At 53.6% G+C, this 26431-nt stretch overlaps 1 protein-coding gene across 3 annotated transcripts; it reads right to left on the reverse strand.

Moving 5' to 3' along the window:
* Positions 1-26222, reverse strand: MAU2 (MAU2 sister chromatid cohesion factor). 3 transcript variants are annotated; one of them, XM_082706588.1, is made up of 19 exons: positions 25877-26222; positions 18327-18344; positions 17855-17920; positions 17084-17179; positions 15588-15682; positions 13852-13879; positions 13397-13552; positions 12046-12192; positions 11872-11962; positions 10606-10709; positions 9973-10050; positions 9625-9690; positions 7565-7651; positions 6432-6481; positions 6161-6238; positions 5888-5999; positions 4485-4575; positions 3283-3410; positions 1-2900 (listed from the first exon to the last, which is right to left on the reverse strand). In XM_082706588.1, the coding sequence occupies exons 1-19, from the start codon at positions 26150-26152 to the stop codon at positions 2826-2828; spliced, it is 1842 nt and encodes a 613-aa protein (XP_082562714.1). In that variant the 5' UTR covers positions 26153-26222; the 3' UTR covers positions 1-2825. The 3 variants fall into 3 exon arrangements, with proteins under 3 accessions (XP_082562714.1, XP_082562713.1, XP_082562715.1); XM_082706587.1 differs by having other exon boundaries at positions 7568-7651; positions 25877-26221; XM_082706589.1 differs by having other exon boundaries at positions 8-2893; positions 25877-26221.
* Between the last annotated feature and the right edge of the window lie 209 nt (positions 26223-26431).

Raw genomic sequence — 26431 nt, forward strand, 5'->3', positions numbered from 1 at the left:
TGACGGCTCCTGCAAATTATTTTACTTTGAATATATAGGAAAAGAAATCCACAAATGGGAATCTATGTTCTATGGTTATGTCTTTTAAACAATGTTTTGTATTTACAAAAATTTTTTTCCTGATTAAAAGCACCAGCTGAAGTTACAGGCTGCTAAAACCATAGATATTACAAACCCATTAAAAGACATTATGCCAAACATACTTATTAAAAACCCTTAACAAAACAGAGACAATGCAATCAACAAATTTACCCACTGCACCAGGCAGCCCTTTTCTGATTTCCTTGCCAGTGTTCCAAATAATGGGGTGTGGAGTGCTTACCCCAGGGAGAGGACCCTCGCTTCACCCATGGATGACTGCAAACACCCAGCAAGGGGGAGGCAGCGGTGTGCGCATGCGTGCCAGCGAACCTGGGATCTCCCAGCCCAATCCCCCAAACCTACAGGCCCTGAGGACCCCAGGAGGAGGTGGGAGGAACATACGAGAGTCAGAAGAGCTTTCAGTAATTTACCTGCCAACAGGGATCTTTCTGCTGCTCCCTTGCATTGCTATACACTGAAAGGCTTGGAGTTTTTAATCTGGTCTTCCTAAACACTTAGTTATGACACTGTGTAAGGTCTCCCTGGGGGCTCACTTGCTGCCTGTCTTAATTCTGATGACTGAGTGAGAAACTGTGAGGCACTCAATTTGGACTTGCAGGAAGGTACTTACGACAGCTTTATGTAACCAGAAGATGCTACGGGAAAGGGGAGGTTCAAAGCTTGCACATGCAGAAATGCATGTACACCCGGTTTGGCTTCCATAAAGCTAGAGTGAATATTAAATATCGAGTACTGAATTTTTAGCTGTAAACATAAAAACTTATCCTTAACTTTACATGAACATAGATAACAGAGTGGTCACTAAAAGCACTTTAACATCGGGACAGATGTTAAGTTTTGAGGTTCTTATTTCAACTGCTCTACATAAAAAATGCCCTAGAAGCAAAGAAAGGCTTAAATAAATATGCAGAGACAAACATGATGCACAGCGTGATCGAAGTAATGAGGGTCTGGAGAGGTCAGGCGGTGCGGGGTCTAGGCCAGTAGGGGCAGCCTGTGGCAAGGGGAGGGGGGCTCTGTCCCGTGGATGGAGGGGAGGGCCTAGGGGATACCCTTGAGCCGGGAGGAAGACAGGACAGGGCAGCTCGTGGCCACATGTCACACCCTCCTCTGTAGGCCTCCCAGGCCCGGGGAGGGCGGGGTCAGCCAAGAAGGTGGCCCTGAGCAGCACAGGACAGTGCTAGGCTCTCCTGGGTGACCCAGGATGCCACACAGATGGTGGGTCCTCTTATGACAAGCCCCGGCCAGCCCATGCCTCCAATCAGCAGCTCACTTTGCATGCTTGTCGCTGGCCCCCAGTGGCCTGATGCTGGCCTGGGAAGGGCACTGGCCCTGCGCAGGGAGGTCTGCTGACAGCCCTGCTTGTGGCTAAGGCACACTCAGGCCTCAGGGCCTGAGCAGCTGACCTGAGTGATCCCAGTGTTCCTTCTGTCAGACACTGAGGCTTTGAAAAGCAGCCCTCACAGTGTAAGGATAACAAGATGCAAACTAACAAGCCACCTGACTAGCAAGACCACTCACCACTCCTCTGTGGGGGGATGCTCCCAGGCACTGGAAGCTGGAGGAGGTGGTAACCTCCACTGCCCCCAATGCCCCCATCACCACGGGGGAACTCCCTCAGTTATCCAAGAGGAGCACAAAGAACCAAGCATGGTTGTCTGGGCCTGGCAGAGCCTCCTGGGGTCCAGCTCAGGGAGAGCTTTCAATGCTGTCCCAAGACCCAAGGTGGGTAGGTCTCCTCATCCTTCCTCCTGAGAGCAGCATGAGGGACCAGGCTCTGCAAATGTCTTCTGCTGAGGAGGCCACAGAGTTGCCAGGAAGCAAGCCCCTTCTTCGTTCAGGCACCCTGAGTTGGGCTGAGGAGGGTCCCCTCCCTTTTCCTCTGCTTCCTGCCCAGCAGTATGGATGCTGATGGGGGAAGGCGGCTGGCGCCAACAGGAGTCTCAGCCCCCCGCCCCAGCTCCATGAATCACCACACACACACACGCACACACGTGCACACCCGTGTCTACAAGAACGTGCACCTCCACGGCTGGACACGGACTCCAGTCAAGGTGCTGATGTTTTGGAAGCCGAGTTCCTGGATTCCCCAGGATTTCGAACCAGAGGTCCTGGCTGTCAGATGGGGGGACACTGGGCAGAAAGGCAAGCTGGGAAAGTGTTATGGTAGGATGTGCATTTTTGTCCCTGACATGCACCATCACTTCTTCCCTCCCATTCTGGGGCAGAAACTGGTGTTTTGCCTCTGGGCTCTGGAAGCTGCTGTGAACAGAGGAAACACTCCAGCCAGGCACAGGGGCCCAGGCGACGGAAGTCACGTGGCAACGCACCAGCGGTACCACCCACCCTGGCAACTGGTACCCCACTCCCCGCCCAGACACGCTCCCTTGAAGGCGTGACTCAGACGTAGAAGCAGAACTGGCAATTCAAGTCCACTTTAAAGGATGGCTCTGGAAAGTTGGCTCCAACATCCCACCTGCAAGCCTCAGCATTGGGGTCTTGTTACATGGTGGGAGTGGCTGGCCAGCCCTTCCTGGGAGGGCGGAATCAGCCCTGCACACTGCCTGGGGACCTGGAAGCTCTGAAGACAGTCAGAAAAGAGGCCTGGGGACACCCACTCCAGCACACCTCCAAGGAAAGCTCAAGTGCCGTCTGGATGGAAGTAGGGGATATACCGGGCCCCACAGAGGCCCTGAGAAGCTGGGCAGCTCCCTCCAGGAGCCTCACAGGAGGCTGGCCAGGCTCGTATTGGGTCCATTCTGAGCTTGGAACTGCACGGGGGGTGGGCCGTCCGTCCACTGCAGAGGGCAGAGAACACACAGGTGAGGTCTTTCCTAAGAAGGAGCAGAGCTGTGCCAGGCTGCGTGTCTGCTCTGGACTGCTGCTCTCTTTTTGGGCTGAATGCCCGGCCAGGGCCCTTTCTCCTCCACACCTGAGTCAGTGGGGCCCCAGGAAGCACCATGTATCACCCACTTGGGGACTGATGCCACCTCCCCCATCCGAGGGGGCCCCTGAGTCTAAGCTGAGCTAGGGATTGCTGGAGACACGCAAGGAGATGACAGCCAAGCGTGTACTTCCCTTCTCAGGGAATGTGCCCCCTGGAGGTCACAAGGCAAGTGAGCAGGCGCTGAGGAGTCACCTAGTACCCCCATTTTACCTCCCCAAACCCAGGTCCTATACCGTGATGAGGTTGTGTTCAGGGAGACTGCAGGCTTCAATGTGGTCCTGGAGCAGTTGCTGGGAGAAGTTCTGGTGCATCTGGGCGGCTTCATGGGCGTCCATGGCATTCCCACAGGCCTTGTTCAGGTCTAAGGGTGGGACACATACATAGGGTGGATCCACCTTGCCCTGCCCCACGTCTTCCCCTTGGACGTGGGTAGAGCCCTAAGGTCAAAGCCCACTCTGCCAGAGAGTTCTTGTATATCTGGCATGCCACCTGCCCTAAGCCATGCCTGTCTCAGGGTCAGCAAAGCCCACTGCCAACAGCGCTCACACATGCCCCCCTGAGCTCCTGAGTCACATTCTTGGAGGTGGGTGAGCAGTGTGGGTGACACAAGGGTCGGCTGGGCAGTGAGAGCCTCAGGGCTGCGCCCTGTGGACTCTGGCCCTCCTGGGGAGGTCCTGGCCAAGTCCCAGGCACAAAGAAACTCACCAGAGCAGAGTACCCAATACCCACTCTGGAAGCAGAGACACTGCATGGGCCCACAACCCCACTGCACACCCTCTGCCTCCTCCCCAGAGCCCTCGGCAAGACTCTGGATTTTAGGGGTGCCTGGGTGGCTCTTGGTTAAGCATCTGCCTTCGACTCAGGTCATGATCCCAGGGTCCTGGGATCCAGCCCCGCATAGGGCTACCTGCTTAGCTGGGAGTCAGTCTGCTTCTCCCTCTCCCCCTGCTCATGCTGTTTCTTTCTCAAATAAATAAAATCTTAAAAAAAAAAAAAAAAAAAAAGACGCTGGATTTTAATAGTCCAATCTAAAGAAGGGATCAGCAGTAACGACGCTGACACCTGCTGAGAGCCTCCTGGGCACCCAGAGTGTCCTGGCCAGTACCGTTCAATAGGGACGACTGCCACAGCCATTCACCGAGAGGGAAACTGAGGGCGGGGGCTAGGACTCACAGCCCACATCTTCGCCCAGACTCCAAGAAATGGCCTTGTAGAGAGGGCGGACCGCTCCTGTGTGGAGGTGATGTCATGAATAAGCCTAGTGTCTACTGCCCCCAAATGGGGCCTGCCATGGTGCCTGGGCATATGCTAGAACTGGGAGTGTGGCATGCAGAGGCCCAGTCTGGGCACAAGTTCATCAGGGCTTACCTGAGCTCTTTCAGATTCGGGCTCCCAACAGCCCTGATGCCTGGACAGGGCTGGCCGTTGTACTCACCTCTCAGCAGGGCTGAGGACCACAGCTGCACGGACATGTCTGGGATCTTGCTAGCCAGCTGCATGGCAGGCACCACCATGTTGTTACTCTCCTGTTGACCGAGAGCAGCCAGGGAAGGGCGTGGGGGCTGCGGCCAGTGGCAGGGACAGCCCAGCACCCACCCACCACCCCCAGCCCAGGCTGTGCCCTCCTGCTGCTGCCTGGAAGGCTCCTACTCCTACTCCAGAGCCCATCTCAAATGACCTCCTCTGATGTACTCTTCAACCACCACAGAAGAAAATGAACTGCACCCGCTCTTCCGCTCTCATGGGGACGCTGCTGGCCCTGCACGAGTCTACGTGCCTTTGTCTCTAACCAGAACATCAGAGGTAGTTAGCTCTGGACCCAGAACAGAAGCCGGTTAGAAATGCACATTCAGGGGCGCCTGGGTGGCTCAGTGGGTTAAAGCCACTGCCTTCGGCTCAGGTCATGGCCCCAGAGTCCTGGGATCGAGCCCCACATCAGGCTCGCTGCTCAGCAGGGAGCCCGCTTCCCTTCCTCTCTCTCTGCCTGCCTCTCTGCCTGCTTGTGATCTCTGTCTGTCAAATTAAAAAAAAAAAAAAAAAAAAAGCACATTCAGAGACCCCAGGGCGGGGCCTGGGAGGAGGAAGCAGTCTGCCCTGGTGGGGGTGAGGAGGGCTGAACAGATAGGAGGAAGAGGCAGGGCGGTGTCTCTTCTATATACAAGCCCACTTTCATGGGAGGCTACCTGACATGTGGTGCTGTGGGACATCAGGGCACGCTAACTCTCCAACCCCAACTGTGTGACTTCATAATGCTGCCCCCCTTAATCCTTAGGATGTGCCGAGAGGGGGCGGGGGGACCTCAACACCCATTCCTGACCCCATGATGACTGGCAGCACTGTTCCGACCCTGCTCAACCTGGGGACAACAAGCTCTGCTGGCCTGGATGCAGGATTCAAGGTGACAGACAGGGAAGAACTCCCAGTGCAGCAGCCACTGGCAGATACTCGCACATAGCCGAGAGATTTGTAAACCCTCCAAACCAGCTCCCGAGGCCTAGTTTCAACACAGGCAGGACTGTTCAAAACACAAAAGCGCAATGCCTTCACACTGCCCCACAGTGGGCACCTCAAAGATGAGCTCCAGGTGGGTCTCCAACCTTTTCAGAATTGAATAAAGTCTTTCTAAGACCTCAGAATGCCCAACAGAACACGAAAAACTACTCTTCTCCTCGAGGCCTGGGTTGGACCTCTGTCTGGAAGCTGCCAGGAGAGGACTCATGGAGCAGTGGGGAGGTTACTGAGATAAGGTCACGGAGGGGCACAGGATACAAACTGCTGCTTGGTGGTAGTACACAAGCACCGTGCTGGTCCCCTCTCGGCCCAGCCCCGGGCACTCACTCTGTGGTTCCCCAGCACATAGAAGATGTGGCCCAGGAGCACAAGGGAGCAGGCTGTGAGCCGGTTCAGGTCCTCTGCATTGGACATCTTCAGAGTTTCTCGAAGAAATCGCCTATGTGAGAACAGATGCTGAAGGCCCATCGGACGCCTTATCAGTAGGCAGAGGCTGCAGCCACCTCAAGGACCTGAGCACATGCTGTCAGGGAGCAAAACCACCGAGGGCCAGCCCAAGAGGCGCCAGGCAGGGGCAACCTGTCCTCTCCCCGTACTCACTTGGCCTCATTGTATCGTCCCTGGAAGAAGGAGAAGAGTCCGCGCACGTAGAAAGCTGCTGCTCGCAGGCAGTGTGAGCTGACAAGAGAGACGGGCACACTTTGGTGGCGTTTTTGCGAGTGCAGCAGGTTTCCAAAGGGGAGTGAGAAGAGAGGGGCGAGGCATCGGGGACACAGGGCGGATGGGTCCCATGAGCACTGGCGCCACCCCGTGAGCAACGAAAGCATGAAGACAACAGGTCCGGTGGGCACTCAGCTCTTGGGCCGCCTACCTGACAGGGAAGCTATGGTCCGGATTGATCCTTTCCAACAAACTGTACAGCTGTGGCAGAAATGTCAGTTAGGATCGTTTTGCATTTTGAAACAGGAAAATTCAGCCTCAAATTCACCACTAAATTTGACTAGGGCTGCTTGCATCTTCCCAACCCGAGAGCACCATGCCCTCACCCCGAATCCCATGCCTGAGTAACCTGAGTGGGGAGTGGGGTCAGGACCTTCGAGGACAGATTTGGGCACTACAGAGACTGCATGGAGCTGTTTACTTCCTAAGCGCCCCCGCCGCCACCTGATGGCAATCATGGCCTCCAGTGTGAGGAGTTAAGGTTGGGGTCCTCACAGCGTTAGCCTGCCCCACATCAGAGGGGGCTGGGTGGTCAGAGCAGTGGCTCAGTCTCAGCCTTTGTATGGTCAGAAGAGCCCAGTGCGGGGGAGCGCGGTGGGAAGACTGGCCCACAAGGGTCTTATGGGCCGGGGGTTTATCTGGAGGTGCAGGAATCCTGGGAGGCTCTGATAGGCAGCCACGGAACTGACGTTCTAGGTCTCCTCTGGCTGCCAAGGAGGAAGGAGGGGTAAAGGACATGGCTAAAGTGAACTGAAGCTGCTACCAGTGCCCCACAGCACCTCCAGGAGGCAGACACTGGGAAGGCAAAGACACACGGAAGACAAGCTCTCCCATGACCCATCAAGTGTGACCCACAGAGCCCACTCCTAGTCCTAGACGACACTGCCCTAACTGCTAACTGCTGGAGCAGACAAGGCTGGGCCTTCTGCTCCCCGGAGCCCAATGCATCCAAACCCAGAAGCTGGGAGGTTGGCTAACCTTTCTCTAGACTAAAGATAAAACGAAAGGAGGTGGAACAGCAACTAAATCTCGATACTCTGGAGGCAGGAGGCTAGGGCTGGGAGTGGGTAACCCTAGGGCTGAGGGGATGCCCAGGGCTGAAGGGACTCGTAGGGCTGAGGGTCGCACAGGGAACCTGGTGTGAAACACCTGTCCTCCAAGGACAAGCCCTACTGGAAGGTGAAACTTTGGGGCTGCTGAGATCGGCTGGTACCCAGGACCACCCCAACCCCACCGCCCTGAGTAAGAGTTGAAAAGATACCAAACATGAAGCATGTCACCTACTACCTCTTGGTGTCTATTTCCTTCCCGTATATACACACTCGCCAGATTGGTCACGATGAAGGCCCACAGCTCCTGGTGGTTGGTGAGCTAGAATGGGACACATGGGCATTAGAGGGCCAGGCCAGGCAGAGCCCCATCACACTGAGGCCACTCAGTGGCAGCTGAGTCATCCAATCCTCCAGGGAAGCTAATCTGGAATCATGCTTTTTCTTTCCTTTCAGACAGATCCCCCAACCTGCCTCCCAGACCCCAGAAGCATAGAGCTGTTAGCTCTCTTTACTGTAAAACCATCCTCTATAATAGGAGAAACTTAGGAAACAGAAAAGGAAAATCAGCTGCCCCTGATCCTGCCCTGAGAACACACTACACTTCAGTCTCTTTTCTGCTTGTTTCCCAAGACTGAGACCCAGACACCCCCTCCCTCCACACCACAAGCAGTGACCCCTACGACCCCAGGGTGGGCTGACACAGCAGAGGCCCAGGCTGGCCCTGGGAAGGCCGCTGCCAGGAGGGTAACAGAGGCTGTTGGGCACCACAGACGCTGCTCATAGCTGCTGGTGGGTGGACCACTGTCCTCAGTTATCGGGAAATGAGGACAGTCCAGCAAGAGACCAATTTGAACAGCCTAAGCAGTATCCGGATCCTGGTTCCCAGCAGGGCGGAGTGAGCACAGCGGTGCAGGAGGCTGGGGCTGCCTAGGAAATGCAGCCCTCCCACCCCGGACCCTGGCATGCACTGAGGGGGCCCAGGAGGTCTTCTGCTGCGAGTATCATGCTCTAGTTTGCTGTAGGACCACAGGAAGAGCACGTGTCTAGGCCCAGGGTCTGAGCGTGTATCCTGGCCGCACCACTTCCCACGTGGCCTGTAGGAGTGCCGTGTGGGAAGAACGCCTCCCCTGAGGCGCACACCATCAAAGCAGCAGCAGCAGCAGCAGCCCCGAGGTGCATGTTGAGATGGGGAGGCTCACGGCCATGGGGTAATTGCAGGGAATAGGGCAGCCGTGTGTGGGTGTCCCGGTACCACTGCTGCCAGCAGTGCGAGCCTCCCAGGGCCCAGACGAGTGGGCAAGGACAAAGAGGCTCAGAAGGCCATGCGAGTGGGTCCCCTGCCCACTCTTCAGACTCTGGCATGCTGCCAGAGGCTCCTCCATGTTGTCAAGACCAACGGCGGGGCTGGCAGCATCCAGAGCCACATGGAACGTCTCAGAGGAGCAGTAATGCCTCTGAACCCAACCCCAGGAGCAAAGAGATCTGGAGAGTAGCACAAGGGGACAGAGCAGAACTCCTCATCTGACAGAGTGCAAACTGCCCCCACCGCCCACCTCTGCTTGCGCCCCCCTCAGGACCCTGGGGGGGCGGGAAGGTGTTGCCAGCCTCCTTTTCCTGTGGGGACACTAAGGCCAAGGTGGGGATGTGCTTATCTGGTCCTGGAACAAGACAGGCAGAACCGAGACCTGGCCCCGGGCTATCAACTTCCATGCCTGGGGTGGCCCTGTCTAGGGGGATGCACCAGCTTCCTCCCGGGGCCTGTTGCAATCCTGTCTGAGGTGAGGACGTCGCCCCAGCAGAGCTCCTTTATGACCCCCCGGGGCAATCAGCCTGCCGCAGTGTGAGAGCAGACCCAGTACGGCTGCAGGGGTGACTCCAGGGAGCCCCAGAGCCCTGCCGAGGGACTGCATCTTCAGCTGTAACAGGAACCAACACCAACCCGCAGGTTATCAGGAAGGCTGGGAACTGGGAGTGAAAGCAGCTGAACAGGTCGTGGCACCAGTGGGCACCGGGCTCTCCCTGACGGCGGCCCTCCAGGTTCACCCCACCCCAGGCTGGCCAAAGGCCTCCTTGCCCAAAGCTATCCCTCGTCATACTGTGCTGCCAGTGCTGGCCTTGCCGCAGAAAGGCCTGGATAAACGGCACGTCACTGCCACGGCCGGCGTCAGGCTGAATGCTGCAGAGTCACCCACCAAGCACGGTTTTGTGCAGAGGTTGTCCTCCTCACAGACCGTGCCCGGTTCCTCACTGAGAGGCACCGCCCGCCCCTTGCAGTGAGGGCCGGCACCTTACCCGCAGGGCTGTGGTAAACTGGGCTTCTGCATTGTCCATGCAGTTGACGGAGACGCAGTACAGGCCCTGGAAGGAGGAGGCACGGAGGGCTTGAGGCCACGCAGACTGCCCAGGGCTGCACGACTCGACAAGTGACTGCTGAGCTGGCTACCTCTGCGCTTTACTCCCGCAAAGGCGCATAAAGATGGCATGCTTAATGATTCCCTCCTCCCGGGACCCAACTCCACTCCAACCTCAGATGCTTATCAGAATACGGCCCACTGGAACCATTCTGGGTCCCGCCTGGGGCAGCTGTCATGGTTTTTCTCGCTGGAAGGGGGCTGGGGGTGGGCAGGCCCGGGCACTTACCAGCAGTGTGTGCAGCTGTGCTGCGTGGTTGGAGAAGAGCCGGGGGGACTGCTGGCACAGCTGGCAGACCTGGGAGATCTGCCAGGAAAGAGCACGATCACCGTCACGTGGTCTCTATGGTGGCACCTGGTGTCCCACTGGCCTTTGGGAGACCCCTAAAGCTGACAGGTGTGCCACAAAGTCCCAGCAGATGCATCTGTCACAAGGGCCAAGTGCAGCCCTGACCTCCTTAAGAACAACAACCCTTGTCCATTACTCCCACTTCACCCTCCTTTTCTAACACGGGTCTCAGCCGTACAGCACCTTACCCCTACTCAGGGCCCCCCCCCCCACTCTCTCAAGAACATAAACATCAGAGAGTATGGATTGGGGCAGGAGGAATGCTAGGATCACTGCCAGGGAACCCCAAATCCTCAGACCCTGTGTTCTTGGGGCATGCAAACTTTTAGGGAAGGAGCACTGATTTGTCACATCCATCGGGGCCATGACCTAACAAAGTACAGTGAAATGACAAGATTCAGATGTTCTGCTGCCACACACTGGGCAAATTTACACTTTCCCACGGACGACTTCTGAGACCCGGCCAGCTCCAACAGCTCTCCCACCCACGCATGTGGCCTCTGGCAGCATTACCTCCTGCAGCGCGGTGGCCTTATGTCCTGTGACAAGCCTGCACATGATGATGTGCTCGAGCAGGATGACTTGGAAGGAGGACAGGATGGGGCTGCAGTCAAGCACTGGGGGCGAGAGGCGGGGGTGAACACTCAATGCACAGCTAGAGGAGACCCAAGGAGACGGACACAGAGCCTCCTCAGGACTCTGCGTCCTCCCACCTCCTGCCACACTGGGCCCCTGGCTGCCCAGGCCTAAGCCCATTTGCTCTGCAAGGCACGAGTTCAGCACCAGCTCTGTCACCTCTGTCGGTGCCCACTGTACCCTAGAGTGAGGGGTTCATCTCCCTATCCAGGTGGGAAGACAGGCCTGGAGCCAGGTTTTAGTGACCAGAGCGTTCTAAGAGGAAGAAATCCCTGGAGAGATCCGCCTTCCATCCTCACTCTACTGTGACCCAGGGACATGCTCCATAACGCTCTGCATGCAGTGGGTTCTAGAAATGCTGCAGGAGCCCAGGAGAGTGAAAATGAGCAACAGGCCCCAGGCAGCAGTGAGGGAACCCAGCTCTTGGCTTCCCTGAGAGGCTGTCCTCATACTGGAGCCAAACAGCACCCACAGCCCTTTCCCAGCTCATCTGGAGGGAGAGAACCACCATCCCCGTGGGCTTCGGTTCTCTAGTTCTGAAGGCTCCACCCCCAGCAGCACTGATGAGGGCACAGGATTATCAGGGGTGCCGAACCAGCCAGGGACATGGACGGCTCTGCGTTCCTACTAATCAAAGGTCCCTGGTCCCACAGGATGGATTAGCTGAGCTTCCAGGAAAAACCCACGACCTCCAGAGGACCTGTTGCTAGTCCGGGACATCTGAGTTCCAGTCCCAGCCACACCCGGCGTGATCCATGTCACAGCACTGAGAACAGACTGCAAAAACAGCCACCGTCTGTTTCAACTGAGCACTGCTGTCCCAACAGGCCCAGCTTGGGACCCACAAACCCTCATAGTCATCTTGAGCAGTGAGGGGATAGGACAGACATGGCACAAGAGCATTTCTGGCCTGGGATTGAGGATCAAGCCTAGGCCTGGCCTGGTCTGCTCCAACCCGAGACCGCTCCCATCTTCCAACTGGGTTAACAAGACCCACAGGGTGGGGGATTCATGGTGACTGCTCAAGGCTGCTGTCATTCCGGGTTTTTCAGGCCAGCACAAGAGGTGGTACTCAGGCCACCCACCAGGGGGCGCTGTGACTACATGCCCGGCCAAGTAGAGTCCAGTCCCAGGGAGACTTACTTTTGAGCTTCTCCAGCTGCATGAGCGCTTTGTCTGTGTACTTCTGTGCTTTCTCCAGGTAGCCAGCCTGCATGGAGTGCATCACGGTCACCTGGCGACAAGACCAGACAGTGGTGGTCACTGTGATCCTCCTCTCCCCGCTGCAGCCGTGGCCCCCGTCCCCTGGAGACTCACCAGGTAGACGAGCACACACATGTGCTCCTTGGGCAGCCAGTGGAAGAGGTCAGCAGGGTTGCTGGGCAGGATCTCATCATCGTGCAGTGTGGAGATGGTCTGGATGCACTGCTGCAGCTGCTTCAAGCACGGCTTCACACTCTTCACCTGCAGTGGGAGAGAGGTGCCAAGAAGCTGATGGGCTGCCGACTCCCACCGGGGCCAGGCCCCTTAGGATACGAGGCCCCCATGGGGTCAGCTAGCCACGTCCTGCCTGTCCAGTCAACTCTCAGGCCCTTCCTCCCAGGAGCTCCTGCTATGTTCACTGCCTACAGGAGGCCCACCCCCTGATGGGTTAGCCGGCTCTTGGGGCACAGGGTTGGGCCAGGGAGGTCATTTGGGGGACCAAAACTTCGCCACCACCCACTTTTGGGTCAAATCCCAAGGCCTGAGAGAAGCCTGTTCAAAGACCCTGCTAGAGCCATGTTCCTTCTTTGCTGTAGTGACCCCAGGAGAGGAAAGTAGGGCTGGGACTGCTGGTTATCCTGAGGGTATGAAACAACTCCCTGGGAGTCCCGTAGGTGCCATGGTTTGTACAGACTTGCCTCTCTATACTGGGAAGCCCTGTCCCAAGGCCCCCCTAGGCTACCTCTGCAGCCATCAGCTCAGCACGAGAGTTTGCTCTATACTCCTGTGTGTCGAGTGTGGTGCTTAGCCCAACAGGCACAGCTGGGTGCAGATAGGGGAACAGAGGAGGCCCCTTACCAATCAGACACCCACTAGGCTCTACCCGTGGCCTCCCCGCACACCAGAGAGGTCCTGCCTGTGGCTGATCACTAGGCCGGGGCAGGGGAGGTTGGATGCAGCGGCACCCCCAAAAGGCTGCGGTGCTCTTGCACACACAGAAGCACCTGCTGCTCAGCCCCACAGGGATTACGGTCTACATCTAGATACAGCTGATCCTGTCAGTCCCTTCTCAAGCTCCATAAAGCTGTCACCAGCTGGGGGATGGTGATCAGAGCACCTGCTGTGGGCCAGGCACCATGCCACAATGCTCACTGTATTCTCATGGATTCCACAAACTGCCCTGAGATGCCTTCAGCCATCCATGCTCTGAGCACACATCTGTGCCACCACTACCCCCTCCATGATGCTAGGACAAGGAGACCCCCATTCTCCAGTGCCCTCTGCCCATGGGGACAAAGCACCCATACCAGACCATGACAAGGTGTGTAGGTAAGGCTGAGCCCTTAATGATAGACATATCACGTGGCCAGTGATAGGAGGCAACAGCAGAAGTGACGTCTTGGCCTAAAGCCCACTCACAGCCTGCCCATTCTCCAACAGTCCTTGGGTGGGAGGCCCTACGTACCTGCCCGGCATCCAAGTAGTGGGTCACCTGGAGGACCAGGAAGAAGACACGCAGAGACTCCTTCTGGATGGGGTTCCCTTGCCAGTTCTCAACTATCTGTCCACAGAGGGTCAGCAGCGGATGCACTTCCTGTAGCTTGCGCTCCATCAGCAGCAGCTGGGGAGGGATGCATGGGTGCTGGGAGCACCTCTTGGTGCCCAGATCTGCCCCTCTCCAGGGGACCACCAGCACCGTACAGAGAGAGCACAAAACTAACCCGGGGCTGCTTCTTCCTTAGCACAAATCCCTGGAATCAGAGTTTCATTCTGAACCTGGCAGGGGCACCAGAGCCTCACCCTTGCTACAGCCTGCTGTGTATGAGGGTCAGGAACCCTAAGAGGCTACACTGCAGCATATGAGTGGGGCCCGGCCTCAAGTCCTCCACACCAGCCCCCCTTCACCCAGTCTTGACTTACCATTCCTTTGCTGAGCAGGAATAGAGCCCTAGAAAAGAGAGGGTGAGTCAGTCTGTGAGGTCCTGGCACCTCCCAGGAAGACCGTGCCACCCCAATGTTCACAGGGACCCAATGTGCAGCAGTCCCTGGTGGTCTCCAGTGAGGTCTGTTTCATAGGCTGTTCTACTTCACCCTGTCTGATCTCTTTTTTGCCTGGCTAGGTGTTCATAAGGTTCAAAAGCCCAGAAGGCATAAACAGGGGCTGAGAAAGTGTGGAGGAGCGGAGTACAGAATGGCAAGCGTGCCACGAACCCAGCCTGGTGGACAGAGTAAAGGGGCTCCTTGTCAGCGGATAGTACTGGGCAAGCGCTGGTGGGAGGCTGGCGCTGCTGCTTTCCGGAGTCCCTGTGGCTGAGCAGAGCCCACTGGCCCCCAGTTTGTTCAAAAGCAAAGTTTCTGTTCTGCCAGTCTTTATAGAGTGCCTGTGTGCTACGACAGACACTCCCATCCAGCAGGTGCCATTCTCCCCATCTTCTGGGTGAGGAGACTGGGTGAGGTGGGGAGGTCACAGTCACACATAACAGATGTCTATGCTCTAGGCCACCATGTCATTCTCCGTTGTTACCTCATGGCCATCGAAATGTAAGGCTGGGAACTTTTTATCAAGGTTCCCACAGTGTCACATGTTAGTACCCTAAGTCCGTGGTCAGAGGTTCTGGGCCAAATGATCTGCAGCTGCTATGCTCTGCTGGAGCCCACCCAGGCCGCCTGTCCTCAGTGGCACAGAGACCTGGCAGGAAACACTCTCGAGCGAACATGTATAGTGTTCAGCTGCCCCCATGCCCTGTGGGGCCTGAGTGGTGCCAGGAACCCAGTGACAGCTACAGCACAAAGCGGGCAGGAAAGTCCAGGAATGTGGGACCAGAGTGTGTGACAGCCACTGTCTCAGGGCAGGGTGGCCAAGAGTCCAGGACAGCCTGGAGGAAACTGAGTGACTCCAGTGGGCACTTTCAAGTCTCAAGTTCAGAGAACGGAGTCGGGGACAGTTTTTTCCCAACAGCTCAATGGGCTCAGATCAGCCCTGTGAAACCAAATGTTCCAGAACCCTAAAGTATACAACAGAATAAGAGCACTGGAGCCTGGTGCCTGTCTACTGCAGAGCTCTTTAAGGGGAAAAAAAAAAAAAAAGACGTAGACTGGAGGCCTTTACAGAGGGTACACAGTGAAGCACCAGTGCCCTCTGACTCCTGACCACAGTGCACCAGTCTCCAGACCTCGGTCTAAGCAGTTCTGTAGGTAACATGAACTCATGTCCCCTCTTCTATACAAAAGTCCATTTCCTCAATCTCCTATTGTACATCTAAAGCTCCTCAGTGTCCCCTGAGCGGGGACACCGGGGCTGCCCGCAGGCACTGCCAAGCACACCATGTTTGCCCTCTGGGGGCACCACTCCTGCGTCTGTGCCTCCAAGGAACCAGCCCAGCACATCATATGAGCACTTTTTATCTTACGAGACACTAGATCCATGCAAGCTCCGAGAATGCAGGCTGCCCTCCCTTCCAGTCCACTCTCCCCTCCAACTCCACAAACCAACAGGGCAAGGGACATCAGGTGCTGCTTTCATCCTCGTGGTTTTTACTCTGTGCAAAAGCGATCCCCGTTTCTAGCCAGAGTGCCAATGCTCTTTGCTGCCCGGGACCAGACAGCCAGGCCGTCTCCAAGTAAGAGGGAGAGGGGTGTGGAGAGAGGGTGCCTACCGTGTGTACTCGGATCCCACCACCCGGGCGTACTCAGCCCCCACGCCCAGGAGGTCGCAGGCTGACACCAGGTCCTTCTCAAGTGTGTGCAGTTGCTAGAAAGGAGAGAGTAATGACACTTGCTTTACAGTACCTAATACCTGACCTTAGTGCTCTGCCGGTGACTTAAAACTGACCCCCCCCCCCACCTACCAAAATGTTTCAGTGTCAGTTTTGAGCTAAATCAACCAAATCATCTCATCACGTTAATTACTTTGGGCGGAGAACCCTACCTCATCTAGTCTACGGTATAGATGATGATGGCTCAGAGAGGCAGGAGTTAACTCTTATGGGCACAGACCCCCAATACTTTGTGAGTGTGTCACTGCCTTTGGGGGCTAGTCACAGGGGAGGCACCCAGAGTGGCCCCAAGTGAGGAGGGACTCCCTCCGGGATAAGTATCTAAAGACACTGCGAACAGGAAAGGCTCAACAGGTTCAAAAGTAAGTGCAGGTGCCGGGTCTTGGGTCAGGGGTGTCGGCCCCTGCAGGGACCAAGGCAGGTGACTCACAGTCTGGCTGCACAGGCAGGTGACAGGGTTGTCATGGAGTGTGGGCAAGAGCAGCTTGGTAGGCAGGCTGGATCTGAGACAGAAGAGACTGGAGGCCAGCCAATGAGGGGGGAGGTGTGGGCAGAACCCAGAACAAAAGAGGTGTCCCTCAGAGTAGAGCATACCTGTCCCCATCCTGACCCCCAGCTGGCAGGCCTCTCCACTGTGGCCAGGAAGGCCCAGCCTAGAAAGGCCACTACCCCTGGAGTGTGTCAAAGCACTATGTCTGCAGAGCTGAAGGGAGGTTGGGCAGGGGACCTACATGGAACCTGGGCTTGACTTAGACACTCATGATTCAATAGGCAGTCCCCTGGACTCTTAGGTCAACTCTTTTTTTTTTTTTTTTTTTAAGATTTTTATTTATTTATTTGACAGAGAGAAATCACAAGCAAGCAGAGAGGCAGGCAGAGAGAGAGAGAGGAGGAAGCAGGCTCCCCACCGAGCAGAGAGCCCGATGCGGGACTCGATCCCAGGACCCTGAGATCATGACCTGAGCTGAAGGCAGCGGCTTAACCCACTGAGCCACCCAGGCACCCTCTTAGGTCAACTCTTATAATAAAACACAGTGGGTCACTGGCAAGAAATGCTCCCCAAATTTACAAGAACACAGGCCAAAGGAAGCACCAGAAGGGAGGAGAACATGAAGACAAGGCCCTGTGTCAGCCCCCATGGGGATGGACACTCCCACCATCACCCTGGGTGCTGCCTGGGGTGGTGGGTGTCTTGCAGAGGACAGAGGCTGGTTATCAGGTAAAAGAAACATCTCTGTGCCCCCACCCATTCAGTGCAGCAGCCTAAGGAGGGCCAGTGTGTCCTGGAGTTTGTTATTTGTACTTGGGAGGGCCTGCCCCAAGGTCAGGGCTCCTGCTGAGCACCCATCCTTCTTGGCTAGGCCCGAGGTACTCACAGCGAGCTGGAAGAGCAGGCGGCAGTGCCAGTATGGAGTCTGCTGTGAGATCTGGATCGCTTTCCGCAGCAGTGGCTTTGCTGCGTCTACGGAATTCTGAAAGGAAGCAGTCAAGTTTGGGAAGGAAAAAACAAGCCGGAGAGCAAGCTGGATTCCTTATGGAACAGCTGCGGCACCAGAAGGCCACTCCTGTTCACGCTCACCAAAGGATTTGTGGGGTGCCAATTTACTTTATTAATAAAAGAGAAGATTTTATTGGACTCAGTGGCTGAGAAGTTTTTGCATTACTCTTAAAATAACTTCACATTCAACTAAACTGAAAGTAGCTTTAGCCCTAAGTCTTGAATAGTCAAATTAGACAACAAATTGCCATCTTTCCTGTTCTACAACCAGAGAGAGGGGCCAGGGATATGAAGCAGGCACTCCCTGCTTCCCAGGGAGCCTCATGTGTGGCTGCTTAAAGAAAGGAAAGGTGATTTTCAGCTATGCTTGAGATTAGGAACCAGGTTAAGGCAGCTTATGGATTTGTTTAGAAATGAATCGCCCAGAACCTAGGAACACAGCTATTTTTCAACAGTCTTTGATGGAAAGATTTTGCTGGCCTTCATAGCAAGTGATGACCCATGGATGCTCTATTCCAGGGCATGGGAGGTAAAAAAGGGGAAGTAGTAAAAGCCAGAAGGGAGTCCACTTCTGAGAGCCCCAATATGCCGTTGTGCCTTTGCCACAGGGAGAGTCACTTTGCTTTCAGAAACCTTCATGTGCTCTTACCTCTTGACAGTATAACTCAGACAAGAGACTTGCTGCTTCAAATTTAACATCTTCAAACTGTTGGATCTAATAACACCCAGTTAAGGAAGCAGAGACATGGCAAAGAGATCAGTTCAAAAGGGCCACAACTTGGAGATCTTACACGGTAGAGGCTGGTGGGACAGGAGCACCCCTGCCTGCTCTGATATGTCAAGTTCCCACCTACTCTTCTAGCAACTTCTATGTCTGGTGCCAGCTGGGTGCAGAGCTAGATGACAGGGCACAGGCAAGAGCATGGCTGGTACCCAGGGACAGGATGCTGGTCTGTAAGGGGAGCCACATCCAAGAAGGCATTCTTCAGCTGAGGCAAAGCCTAAAACTTTGGGGTGCTTCACGGGGGGATTCAAATTTACAACAAAATCTTTGCTTCCGACCTCCGGCTCCTGCAATGGAGCTTTCTTTAACAGATATGGTACCAATAAGAAAAGGATACTTGCTGCGATATCAACCACTGAAAAGAAAAAGAAAAAAGGATTAATTCTCAACCAAATACTGGATGCCCGCTTACTGGTCCACTTCAGGGTTTACACAGGTTGTCCTATCACCAAAAGCTGCAGGTGTTCAGTTAAGTGGGAAGATGGACTGCTTGGCTTGAAAGGGTGGGCTCACTTTCCCTGCAATCCCATCACCAGAGTGCACCTGGGGGAGACAGAATGAGTACCTGTGGGATTCCTTACAGACAGGAGTTTTCTGTCCTGCTAGCCCCCCAAGTCAGATTCAGAGCCCCCTCCTATCACAGCAGAGATGCTTCAGGAGGACAAGTGCTGAGAGCCCCCATGTACCACTCACTGCAGTACATGGACAGTCAGCAAATCATGACACAGGAATCAATTGCAACTGGAGAGTGGATCGGGAGGTGTCAGTCCTTCCTGGAGAAATGACATTTAAAAGATGTTTGGAATTGAGCAAAGCTAGCCTCAGAGTGGAGGTGGGAGTGCTCTGAGAAGGACTGCTGTGGGTAAATATGGCCAGATGGTGGCAGGGATGGCTCTAAGACCCTGTCCTACCCTCTGCCGGCACACACATCAGCACCGGGTTCAAATAACATGCTCCCACTTGGGGACTGCTGTGCCCTGCAGCTCCACGTTTCAACAGGAGGTGATGGTCAGGACGTGTATGGGCCAGTCCACCACATGAGGTACACCAACCATGCTCTGTCAGACCACCTAAAACCCAAGCATACGCCAGACACTGTTCTGGCCCATCCACTCAGCCTATAGACATTCACAGAGCCTTGCCAATTGCTGGCAGGAAGATCTGGAGCTGAACAGAAGACCCTGACTCACCATGCTCTGTGGGAGAACAGTGTGTGTGTGGGTATGATGCTTGGGGTTGGGCCTTGAAAGGCGAGGGTGTAGAAAGAGAGGGGGGCAGTTGTCCCTAGGCAAAGAGGGAGTAGTAGGAGGTACTCGGGGCAGAGGAAAGCCCAAGAAAAAGGCAGAGGTCCAGGAAGGTTTGTTTGGAAGGCCTGATGGATCTCTGTGCCATGCATGTGGGAGCACTACCGATGGGTGAGAATGCCCCAATATCACTCCCAGGGCCTTTCTTAGAAGCATAAAACAGAAGCACCCTATCAGATCTGGGTTTTAAAAGTACCTAGAGGGACGCCTGGGTGGCTCAGTTGGTTGGGCAGCCTTCGGCTCAGGTCATGATCCCAGCGTCCTGGGATCGAGTCCCATATTGGGCTCCTTGCTCCACAGGGAGCCTGCTTCTCTGTCTGACTCTGCCTTCCACTCTGTCTGCTTGTGCTCGCTCTCGCTCACTCTCTCTGACAAATAAATAAAATCTTAAAAAAAAAAAAAAAAAAGTACCTAGAGGTAGCAAAGAGAATGTGAAGGGAGGAAGAGGGGCCGTGGGGCTGCTGGTCTTAGGGCTAGAGATGCCTCTGGGCCAAGGGTGAATGGTGGCTCAGAAAGTCATAGAGGCAGCGAGAGCCTTAGAGCTGCCAGAGATCAGCTGCCTGCAAAACATAGGTGGGCCAGGAGGGGACGCTGTGGGAGAGGGAGAGAGAAACAGAGCTCAAAACCTCCACACCATGGGGCTCCTGACAAACACACACAAACGTGCACACATGCAGGGCCCAGGCAAAAGGCACTCTGCAGCCTGCCTAAGTGTCCGCTCCCAAAGCCCCACTGTGGCAGGGACAGGAGGGGTTCAGGGTCCCCAGGGGGGGAGGCAGGACCAGGTTCAGCCACATGGGTGATGTCAATGGAGCCCGTAAATAGAGAAGTCAGGGTGTGCTTTCTTTTCTTTTCTTTTTTTCCTTTAAGATTTTACTTATTTGACAGAGAGAGAGAGAGATCACAAGTAGGCAGAGAGGTAGGCAGAGAAGAAGGCTCCCCGCTGAGCAGAGAGCCCGATTCGGGGCTCGATCCCAGGACCCGGAGGCAGAGGCTTTAACCCACTGAGCCACCCAGGCACCCCAGTGTGTGCTTTTCTACTGAAACCACCCATCCCCACAGTGAAGTTCAGTTCAGGGAGAGAAGCTCCCAAAGACCACCAGCTGGAAGAAGGGAAACCAGTGGAGGAAACTGTGTGACTGGAGATAGGGTTGGGCCGGGAGAGCTGCAAGACTGGTCCTGTGTCAGGGCAAGTCAGTCACTTTCCCAGGACTGTCAGTCAGACAGACAAAAGACTTCACTTCTGTATCTTTGTAACACCTGCAACATAAATACACAAACGAGAAATATGGACACATCAGAAAATATATCTCACAATTAGATACATAGAACACTTTACCTAAGGTGACTACTTTATTCAAAGTTGCCACCTGATCTGTACGGTTTTACTGTGCAAAGCTAAAAAATAGCTTTAATGTCTCCTTCTTCCTGATGGGAAAGAAGCCAAAGCGAAAGCTCACCACTACTAGGCAGCCTGCAGCTGCGGGGCAAGGATACAAACTAACCCTCGAGAAGTTCCTGGGGTTACCTTGGGGTTCTCAGGGGGAAGTAAGGGTCACCACAGTGCCAGCACAAGCCCTGAGGGGTGGTGGGCTTGAACGAGCCCATCTCTCATGCCTGGAAGACCATCAAGGCTTCTTGTGCCTCAAAATCAAAATAATTGTTTTTAAAATCAGGTTTTTAAAACCACCAAAATGTGCAGAAATAGTTATTAACCACAACTCCTTTCGGATGCAAGCACAGCACTTACGAAGCCAGCCTGCCTCCTTCTGCTGTGTGACCTTGACTATGAGAAAGCCCCTTTCAGCAGCAAGTTGGAAGTGGTCCCTACCTCATGGGTTTGTTCGGGGATGCAATGAGATAGTGTCCCTCAGAAGGCCACACGTGGAGCCTGGCATGTAGAAGGTGACAATAATACTTCCATGATTTCCAAGCAGGAACAGGAAGAAATCAGGGGTTGGAGGGGAGGCAGAGGGGTGAGTTGGTGGAACCGTGAAGGGATGGTTCTTAGACAGATTTCACATCCTGAAGTCAGGGGAGGCTCAGAGAGTTAGTGAAGAAAATAGAAATGAAAACAGGAGGAAGCACGGATCACTCTTCCCTGAAAATGCTTAATGCCAAGTTCTGCAGATGCAGCTTCTGCACAAGGTTTTGCTCCCAGCGATGGGGCATGGAATTTGGCAGGACATGATGCTGAGCAATTAAAGATCTGCTCCAGCCACACCTGTCGATGAAAGGCCCAGAACTCGGCCCTTTCGGGCTTTCAGAGGAGAAAGGGAAGCATTTAATCACTTGCTGAGAAAGTAAACCAGAGATTTTCAGGTTAAATCTGGAAGAGGAATTAAAAAGCATCTGGATGGCACAGTTGGGAGCTGCTTTCTAAGTCAGGGAGCAAAACCACCACTGATAAGCAGCTCCATTCCAAACCCAAAGAAAAAGCAAACGTGGCACCAACAAGGATACCGCCGTCAAAGAAACAAGTGTATAAAGGAAGACAACCTGGATTATAGAAAATTGAGAACAATTCACTGCAGCAAAGTAGCGCTTCCTCCTCTGTGGCTTTCAAATTCGTGAAGTCTAAGATGATGATGCATCTAAGATGATGATGCATTTTCTAGGCCAAGGGATCAAGAGGAATGTGATCAAAAGTTTAGTTAACAGGGTATAGATACACATCTTAGTACAGACACTCAGGTTCTCTTGATTCCACGGAAGACGTGCAAATGACTACAACGGAACTGTCTGCTGGAACCACAGTGTGAAAATAAGGCAAGAGAAGACTGAAAATGCACATAGACACAGGTATGCAGCAAGAGAAAAACCAAGGTGAAAACAAAATGAAAAGGAACACGATATGAAAGAAGCTACAGAAGAGAGCTTCACAAATTCTTTAGCCAAGAGATTTCTGAGTAAAGCAACATCTCTTACAACCATGAACTATTTACTCCAGGAGTCCCAGAGCAGCCAAGAATTCTGATGACACACACACACCATTGCCAAGACCATAATCTAAAAGGAGAGACTCTCAGGTGGAGCGTCCACCCATGCGCCACAACAGCTACTGAGTTGCTGAGCAGACCTGGGGAATGAAGAAGCCAGCAGGCGATCCAAAGGCCTACAGAGGCAGGAACCAGAGAGACCAACAGCTTTGACCTCAGAGAAAGCTGCTGAGCCAATGGAGAAATATCCTTCATAACTCTGATAGAAACACTTAACAGATAATTATTTCAAAGTTGGTAGAACTGATGAAACTGATTGGTAAGTATAAAGATTATTCTTTTTTTTTTTTTTTAAGATTTTATTTATTTGAGAGAGAGAGAGTGAGCGAGAGAGGGGCACAAGGGCAGGGAGGTGCAGAGGGAGAGGGAGAAGCAGACTCCCCATTAAGCAGGGACCCTGATATGGGGCTTGATCCTGGGAATCCAGGATAATGACCTGAGCGGAAGGCAGAAGCTTAACCAACTGAGCCATCCAGGCACACCCCAAATATATTATATACTTTAATATATTCCCTCTACAATGTTTACAAATGTGGCTGAGGCAGTTAGACACTGACAGAAGGCAAACAGAGGGTAAATAATCAAGCCTTATATGTAAAAAAGTGGTTACTGGAGCACCTGGTTGGCTCAGTGGGTTAAGCCTCTGCCTTCGGCTCAGGTCATGGGTTAAGCCTCTGCCTTCGGCTCAGGTCATGATCTCAGGGTCCTGGGATTCAGCCCCGCATCAGGCTCTCTGCTCAGCGGGGAGCCTGCTTCCCCCTCCCTCTCTGCCTGCCTCTCTACCTACTTGTGATTTCTCTCTGTGTGTCAAATAAATAAATAAATATATATATATATATATATATATTAAAAAAAAAAAAGTGCTTACTAAGGAGGCTGGGGATTGCTCAAGAGAGAAAAACAAAAGACATGAAAATAACAGGGAAGCCAAATGTGATACTAAGTTCAGAGACCCATTAAAAGTTTTACCTAGAACACTCATAAGTTACAGAAAATTAGTTCAGAAAAGAACAGCACAAGGAATAATCCAGGAGAAAATAGTCACAAAACACTTAAGAATCACTTACGTAAAAAAAAAAAAAAAAAAAAAAAAAAAAAAAAAAAAAAAAGCAGAACATGCAACTATTGATTTCACATCGTGAGATTAGCGTCCCATGTTGGAGGTAGAGTTTATTTAAAAGAAAAAAAAATGCTTTTTGATACTTTAGTTTGGCTCCCTAAAAAGAAATTGGAACCTTTTTGGCCATTTGCTCTTCAGGACTAGAAACAAAACACTTCTAAAAGTAGAACATATTAACAATTTTTTTGTTGAGCGAGTGTGGGAAAGGAACCAATAAAAGTTGAAAGTAGCCTGATTGGGGGAAAATCAAAAGACTAACAAAGAATGAAGATTCAAGAAACATATTTGTGTTGCAACACAATGGAAGATTACATACAATTGCAGAAGAAAAACAGCACTGAGAACAGCACTTTAACTGAAATCTGGACAAATTCCTAGCTGTGGATGCAACTGACAGAAAGGAAGGGATTTCCAAGTATAACATTAGTGTGAGTGCAGAGGGGACCTTGTGGCTCTGTGGGAAACCCCGCAAGATTCAAGGTTCTGTAAAATCAAGGGAAGACATTTCACAAGCATAAGAGATTAAATTAAGGGTCCAAAAGCCCAGCGGCTACAAAGAAGCAATCTGAGGCATGGCTGCTTCCGAACTCCACAGCACCGGGTGGGCAAAATGGGACAATATACACAGCAAATAGGAACCACTGCTAGAAAAAGACTGAATAACCCTCAAGATGAGGGAGGGGAGGGAAGGATATGTTGTGAATCCAGAGAAGGGAGAGATTCAGAACCACTCTTCACTGAAGGCACAGGGCTACCAGGCCAGAGCAGTCAGCCTCCAGCATGCCCACACCCAGGAGAGTCTGGAGCTTCATCTGATCTCTCCCTCATCACTGCCTAGGAGAGACTGTACACCAACTGGTCACAGCTCAGGCATTCCTTGGGATCGACCTGACACCTTGAGTCATTTTCCAGGTTCGCTTTCTCCATCCCATTCAGGCCTCCTCAAGTGTCACTCTTGCAAATAGATTTCACTACCTTTGCGAAAAAAAAGCACCATCTTTTCACCCTGGACCATATTTTCCATGGTTGTTCTATCATGGCTTTCCCTTTTACTACATATTTAGTATTTGTCTCTTTCACATGAAAACGTAAGCTCACGCTCACATTAACAGGGACTATTTTAGTCATCACTGATCTACAGCACCTAGAATAGAGCTTAGCACCTGGTATGAGCTGAATAAATATCTGCTGAATGAATAAAAGGGATAAAAAAATTCATAAAAACAATAATGACTTATTGTCTAAGCATTGAAGCTGGAGATCCTGAGCCCAGGTTTGAGCCACTTTTGTTAATAACTTGATGTGTAGCTTTAGGCAAATCACTTTATCTCTTGGGACCCCTACTGCCTCACTCCTAAAACAAGGAAGGTGATCAAGCAAGGACTAAAGACCCCTTCCAACTCTACATTCTGCAAAACAAACATTTGATATCCTCCCAAAGGCAACTCACTACTGGCCACAGGTGGGCTGGGATTTACCTCAGATCAATACATTTCAAAAACTTAAGTTGATTCTTTTTAAGGAATCAGTTAAGTCAAATAAAGCTGGATAAATGGCAAATGGGGGCCTGGTCTGATGGGAGCACAATGTAGCTGTGACAAGAAACAACACCAAGGGCAGAAGGGTCACAATGACAGCCACTTTCCCACATCCTTTGAAGCACCAAGATCCCACAAGTCAAGTTGGGGGAGATGGGGTCTGTCTTCTGAAGGGGAGAGAGGAATGAATGATTGGAGGAGGAGAAGTCACCAGGGATACAGAGAGAGCAGGGGCTTGGAGATCATCCCCCATTCCACCCTACCGAACCAAGTGGTCCTGGAACCTAGGCCCCGGTCAGTCCTGCCTTAGAGGATTTTAACCTCTTCTCTCTGAGCCTCAGCCCGTCGCCTGTGACACCCTGCATCAGTGATTGGGGCACAATACCCTCCAGACACTTAACAGACTTCCAGGTCCAGGGAGAGAAGCCCTTCTTAGATTTCCTGAGAGCCCAAACTTCAGATTCTCAAGGGATGCTTGTACTGTCACCCTGACCCTCTCCTATCCGGAGTCACGTCAGGAGGGACCGTTCAGGCTGAAGCTCCAGGGGCTGAGCCCTGAGGAGCTGGAAGCTGCAGATCCCACTGGCCGATCTGGTGGCCTTCCCTAAGGCGCCAACAGATGATATGCTCCTGAAATCCTGAAGAATCTGGGGACCTTGTTGCTCCTGACAAGAGACAACTCTCGAGTACCCTGAGCGGGGTCCTGGTACCCTGCCTGTCACCAAAGACATTAAGTAAGGTACAGAGAGAGGCCCTTGGGGTCCCTGAGAGGCTGGCGGTTTCGGGGTCCTGCTGCCCATGCCGAAGTCGCGCCCCAGGTCCCCGAAGAGAGGCCAGGCGGCCCCTGCCCGCTGGGGTCGCAGTGTGTCAGGCCAGGCCCCGAAAAGAGCCCGCGCCTCCTCCCTCGCGGCCGGGTCCGCGCTCACCGCCTTCTCCAGGTGGCTGCGCGCCTGCTCGCTGTTCTTGGTGTGGTGGTAGAGCACGGAACCGAGCTGCAAGTGCGTGCGGGCCTCGATGCGCTGCGGGGGCTTGAAGGGGAACACGGCCTGCAGGCAGTGCACACACAAGCGGATCTTGGGAGGGCTGGAAGTTCGGAAGTGCTCGGCGAAGCCCAGAAGCGCCAGGTACCACGACTCGGCCGCCTCCGCCTGCGCTGCCTGGGCCGCCGCCGCCTGGGCCGCCGCCGCCGCTTGAGCCGCCATTTTGGCCTCCACAACAACAAGCCGCCGCCACAGGGAGGCGGAAGCAGGCGCGCGGGGCGGGGCCGGGGAAACCCTTCTCACGTCTCTCGCGATAGCTGCCTAATAAAGCATTCTGGAACATGTAGTTCGTCTTTGGAGTGGCCGCGGCTCCGGGGAAGTGTGCGAAAAGTCGGTGCCCTGTGGTCCACGGGACTGAGAACAGACATTGCAAATCGACTGGGGTTTGTTTTTCTTGGGAAACGACCCCAGGTATCAACTCAGTGGCCGGACTTTCTTGGG

This window comes from Mustela nivalis (genome assembly GCF_964662115.1).
Source record: "Mustela nivalis genome assembly, chromosome: 1".
Classification (NCBI taxonomy): domain Eukaryota; kingdom Metazoa; phylum Chordata; class Mammalia; order Carnivora; family Mustelidae; genus Mustela; species Mustela nivalis.

Bases quoted from the DNA above. Each gene is read 5' to 3' on its own strand.
- MAU2 (XM_082706589.1), bottom strand. From the start codon at position 26,152: ATGGCGGCTCAAGCGGCGGCGGCGGCCCAGGCGGCGGCGGCCCAGGCA. The intron at 7,652-9,624 runs GTAAGGTGCCGG...GTCCCATTCTAG, and splicing joins AGTTTACCACAGCCCTGCGG to CTCACCAACCACCAGGAGCT. The intron at 4,576-5,887 runs GTGAGTGCCCGG...CTCGGTCAACAG, and splicing joins ATGTGCTGGGGAACCACAGA to GAGAGTAACAACATGGTGGT.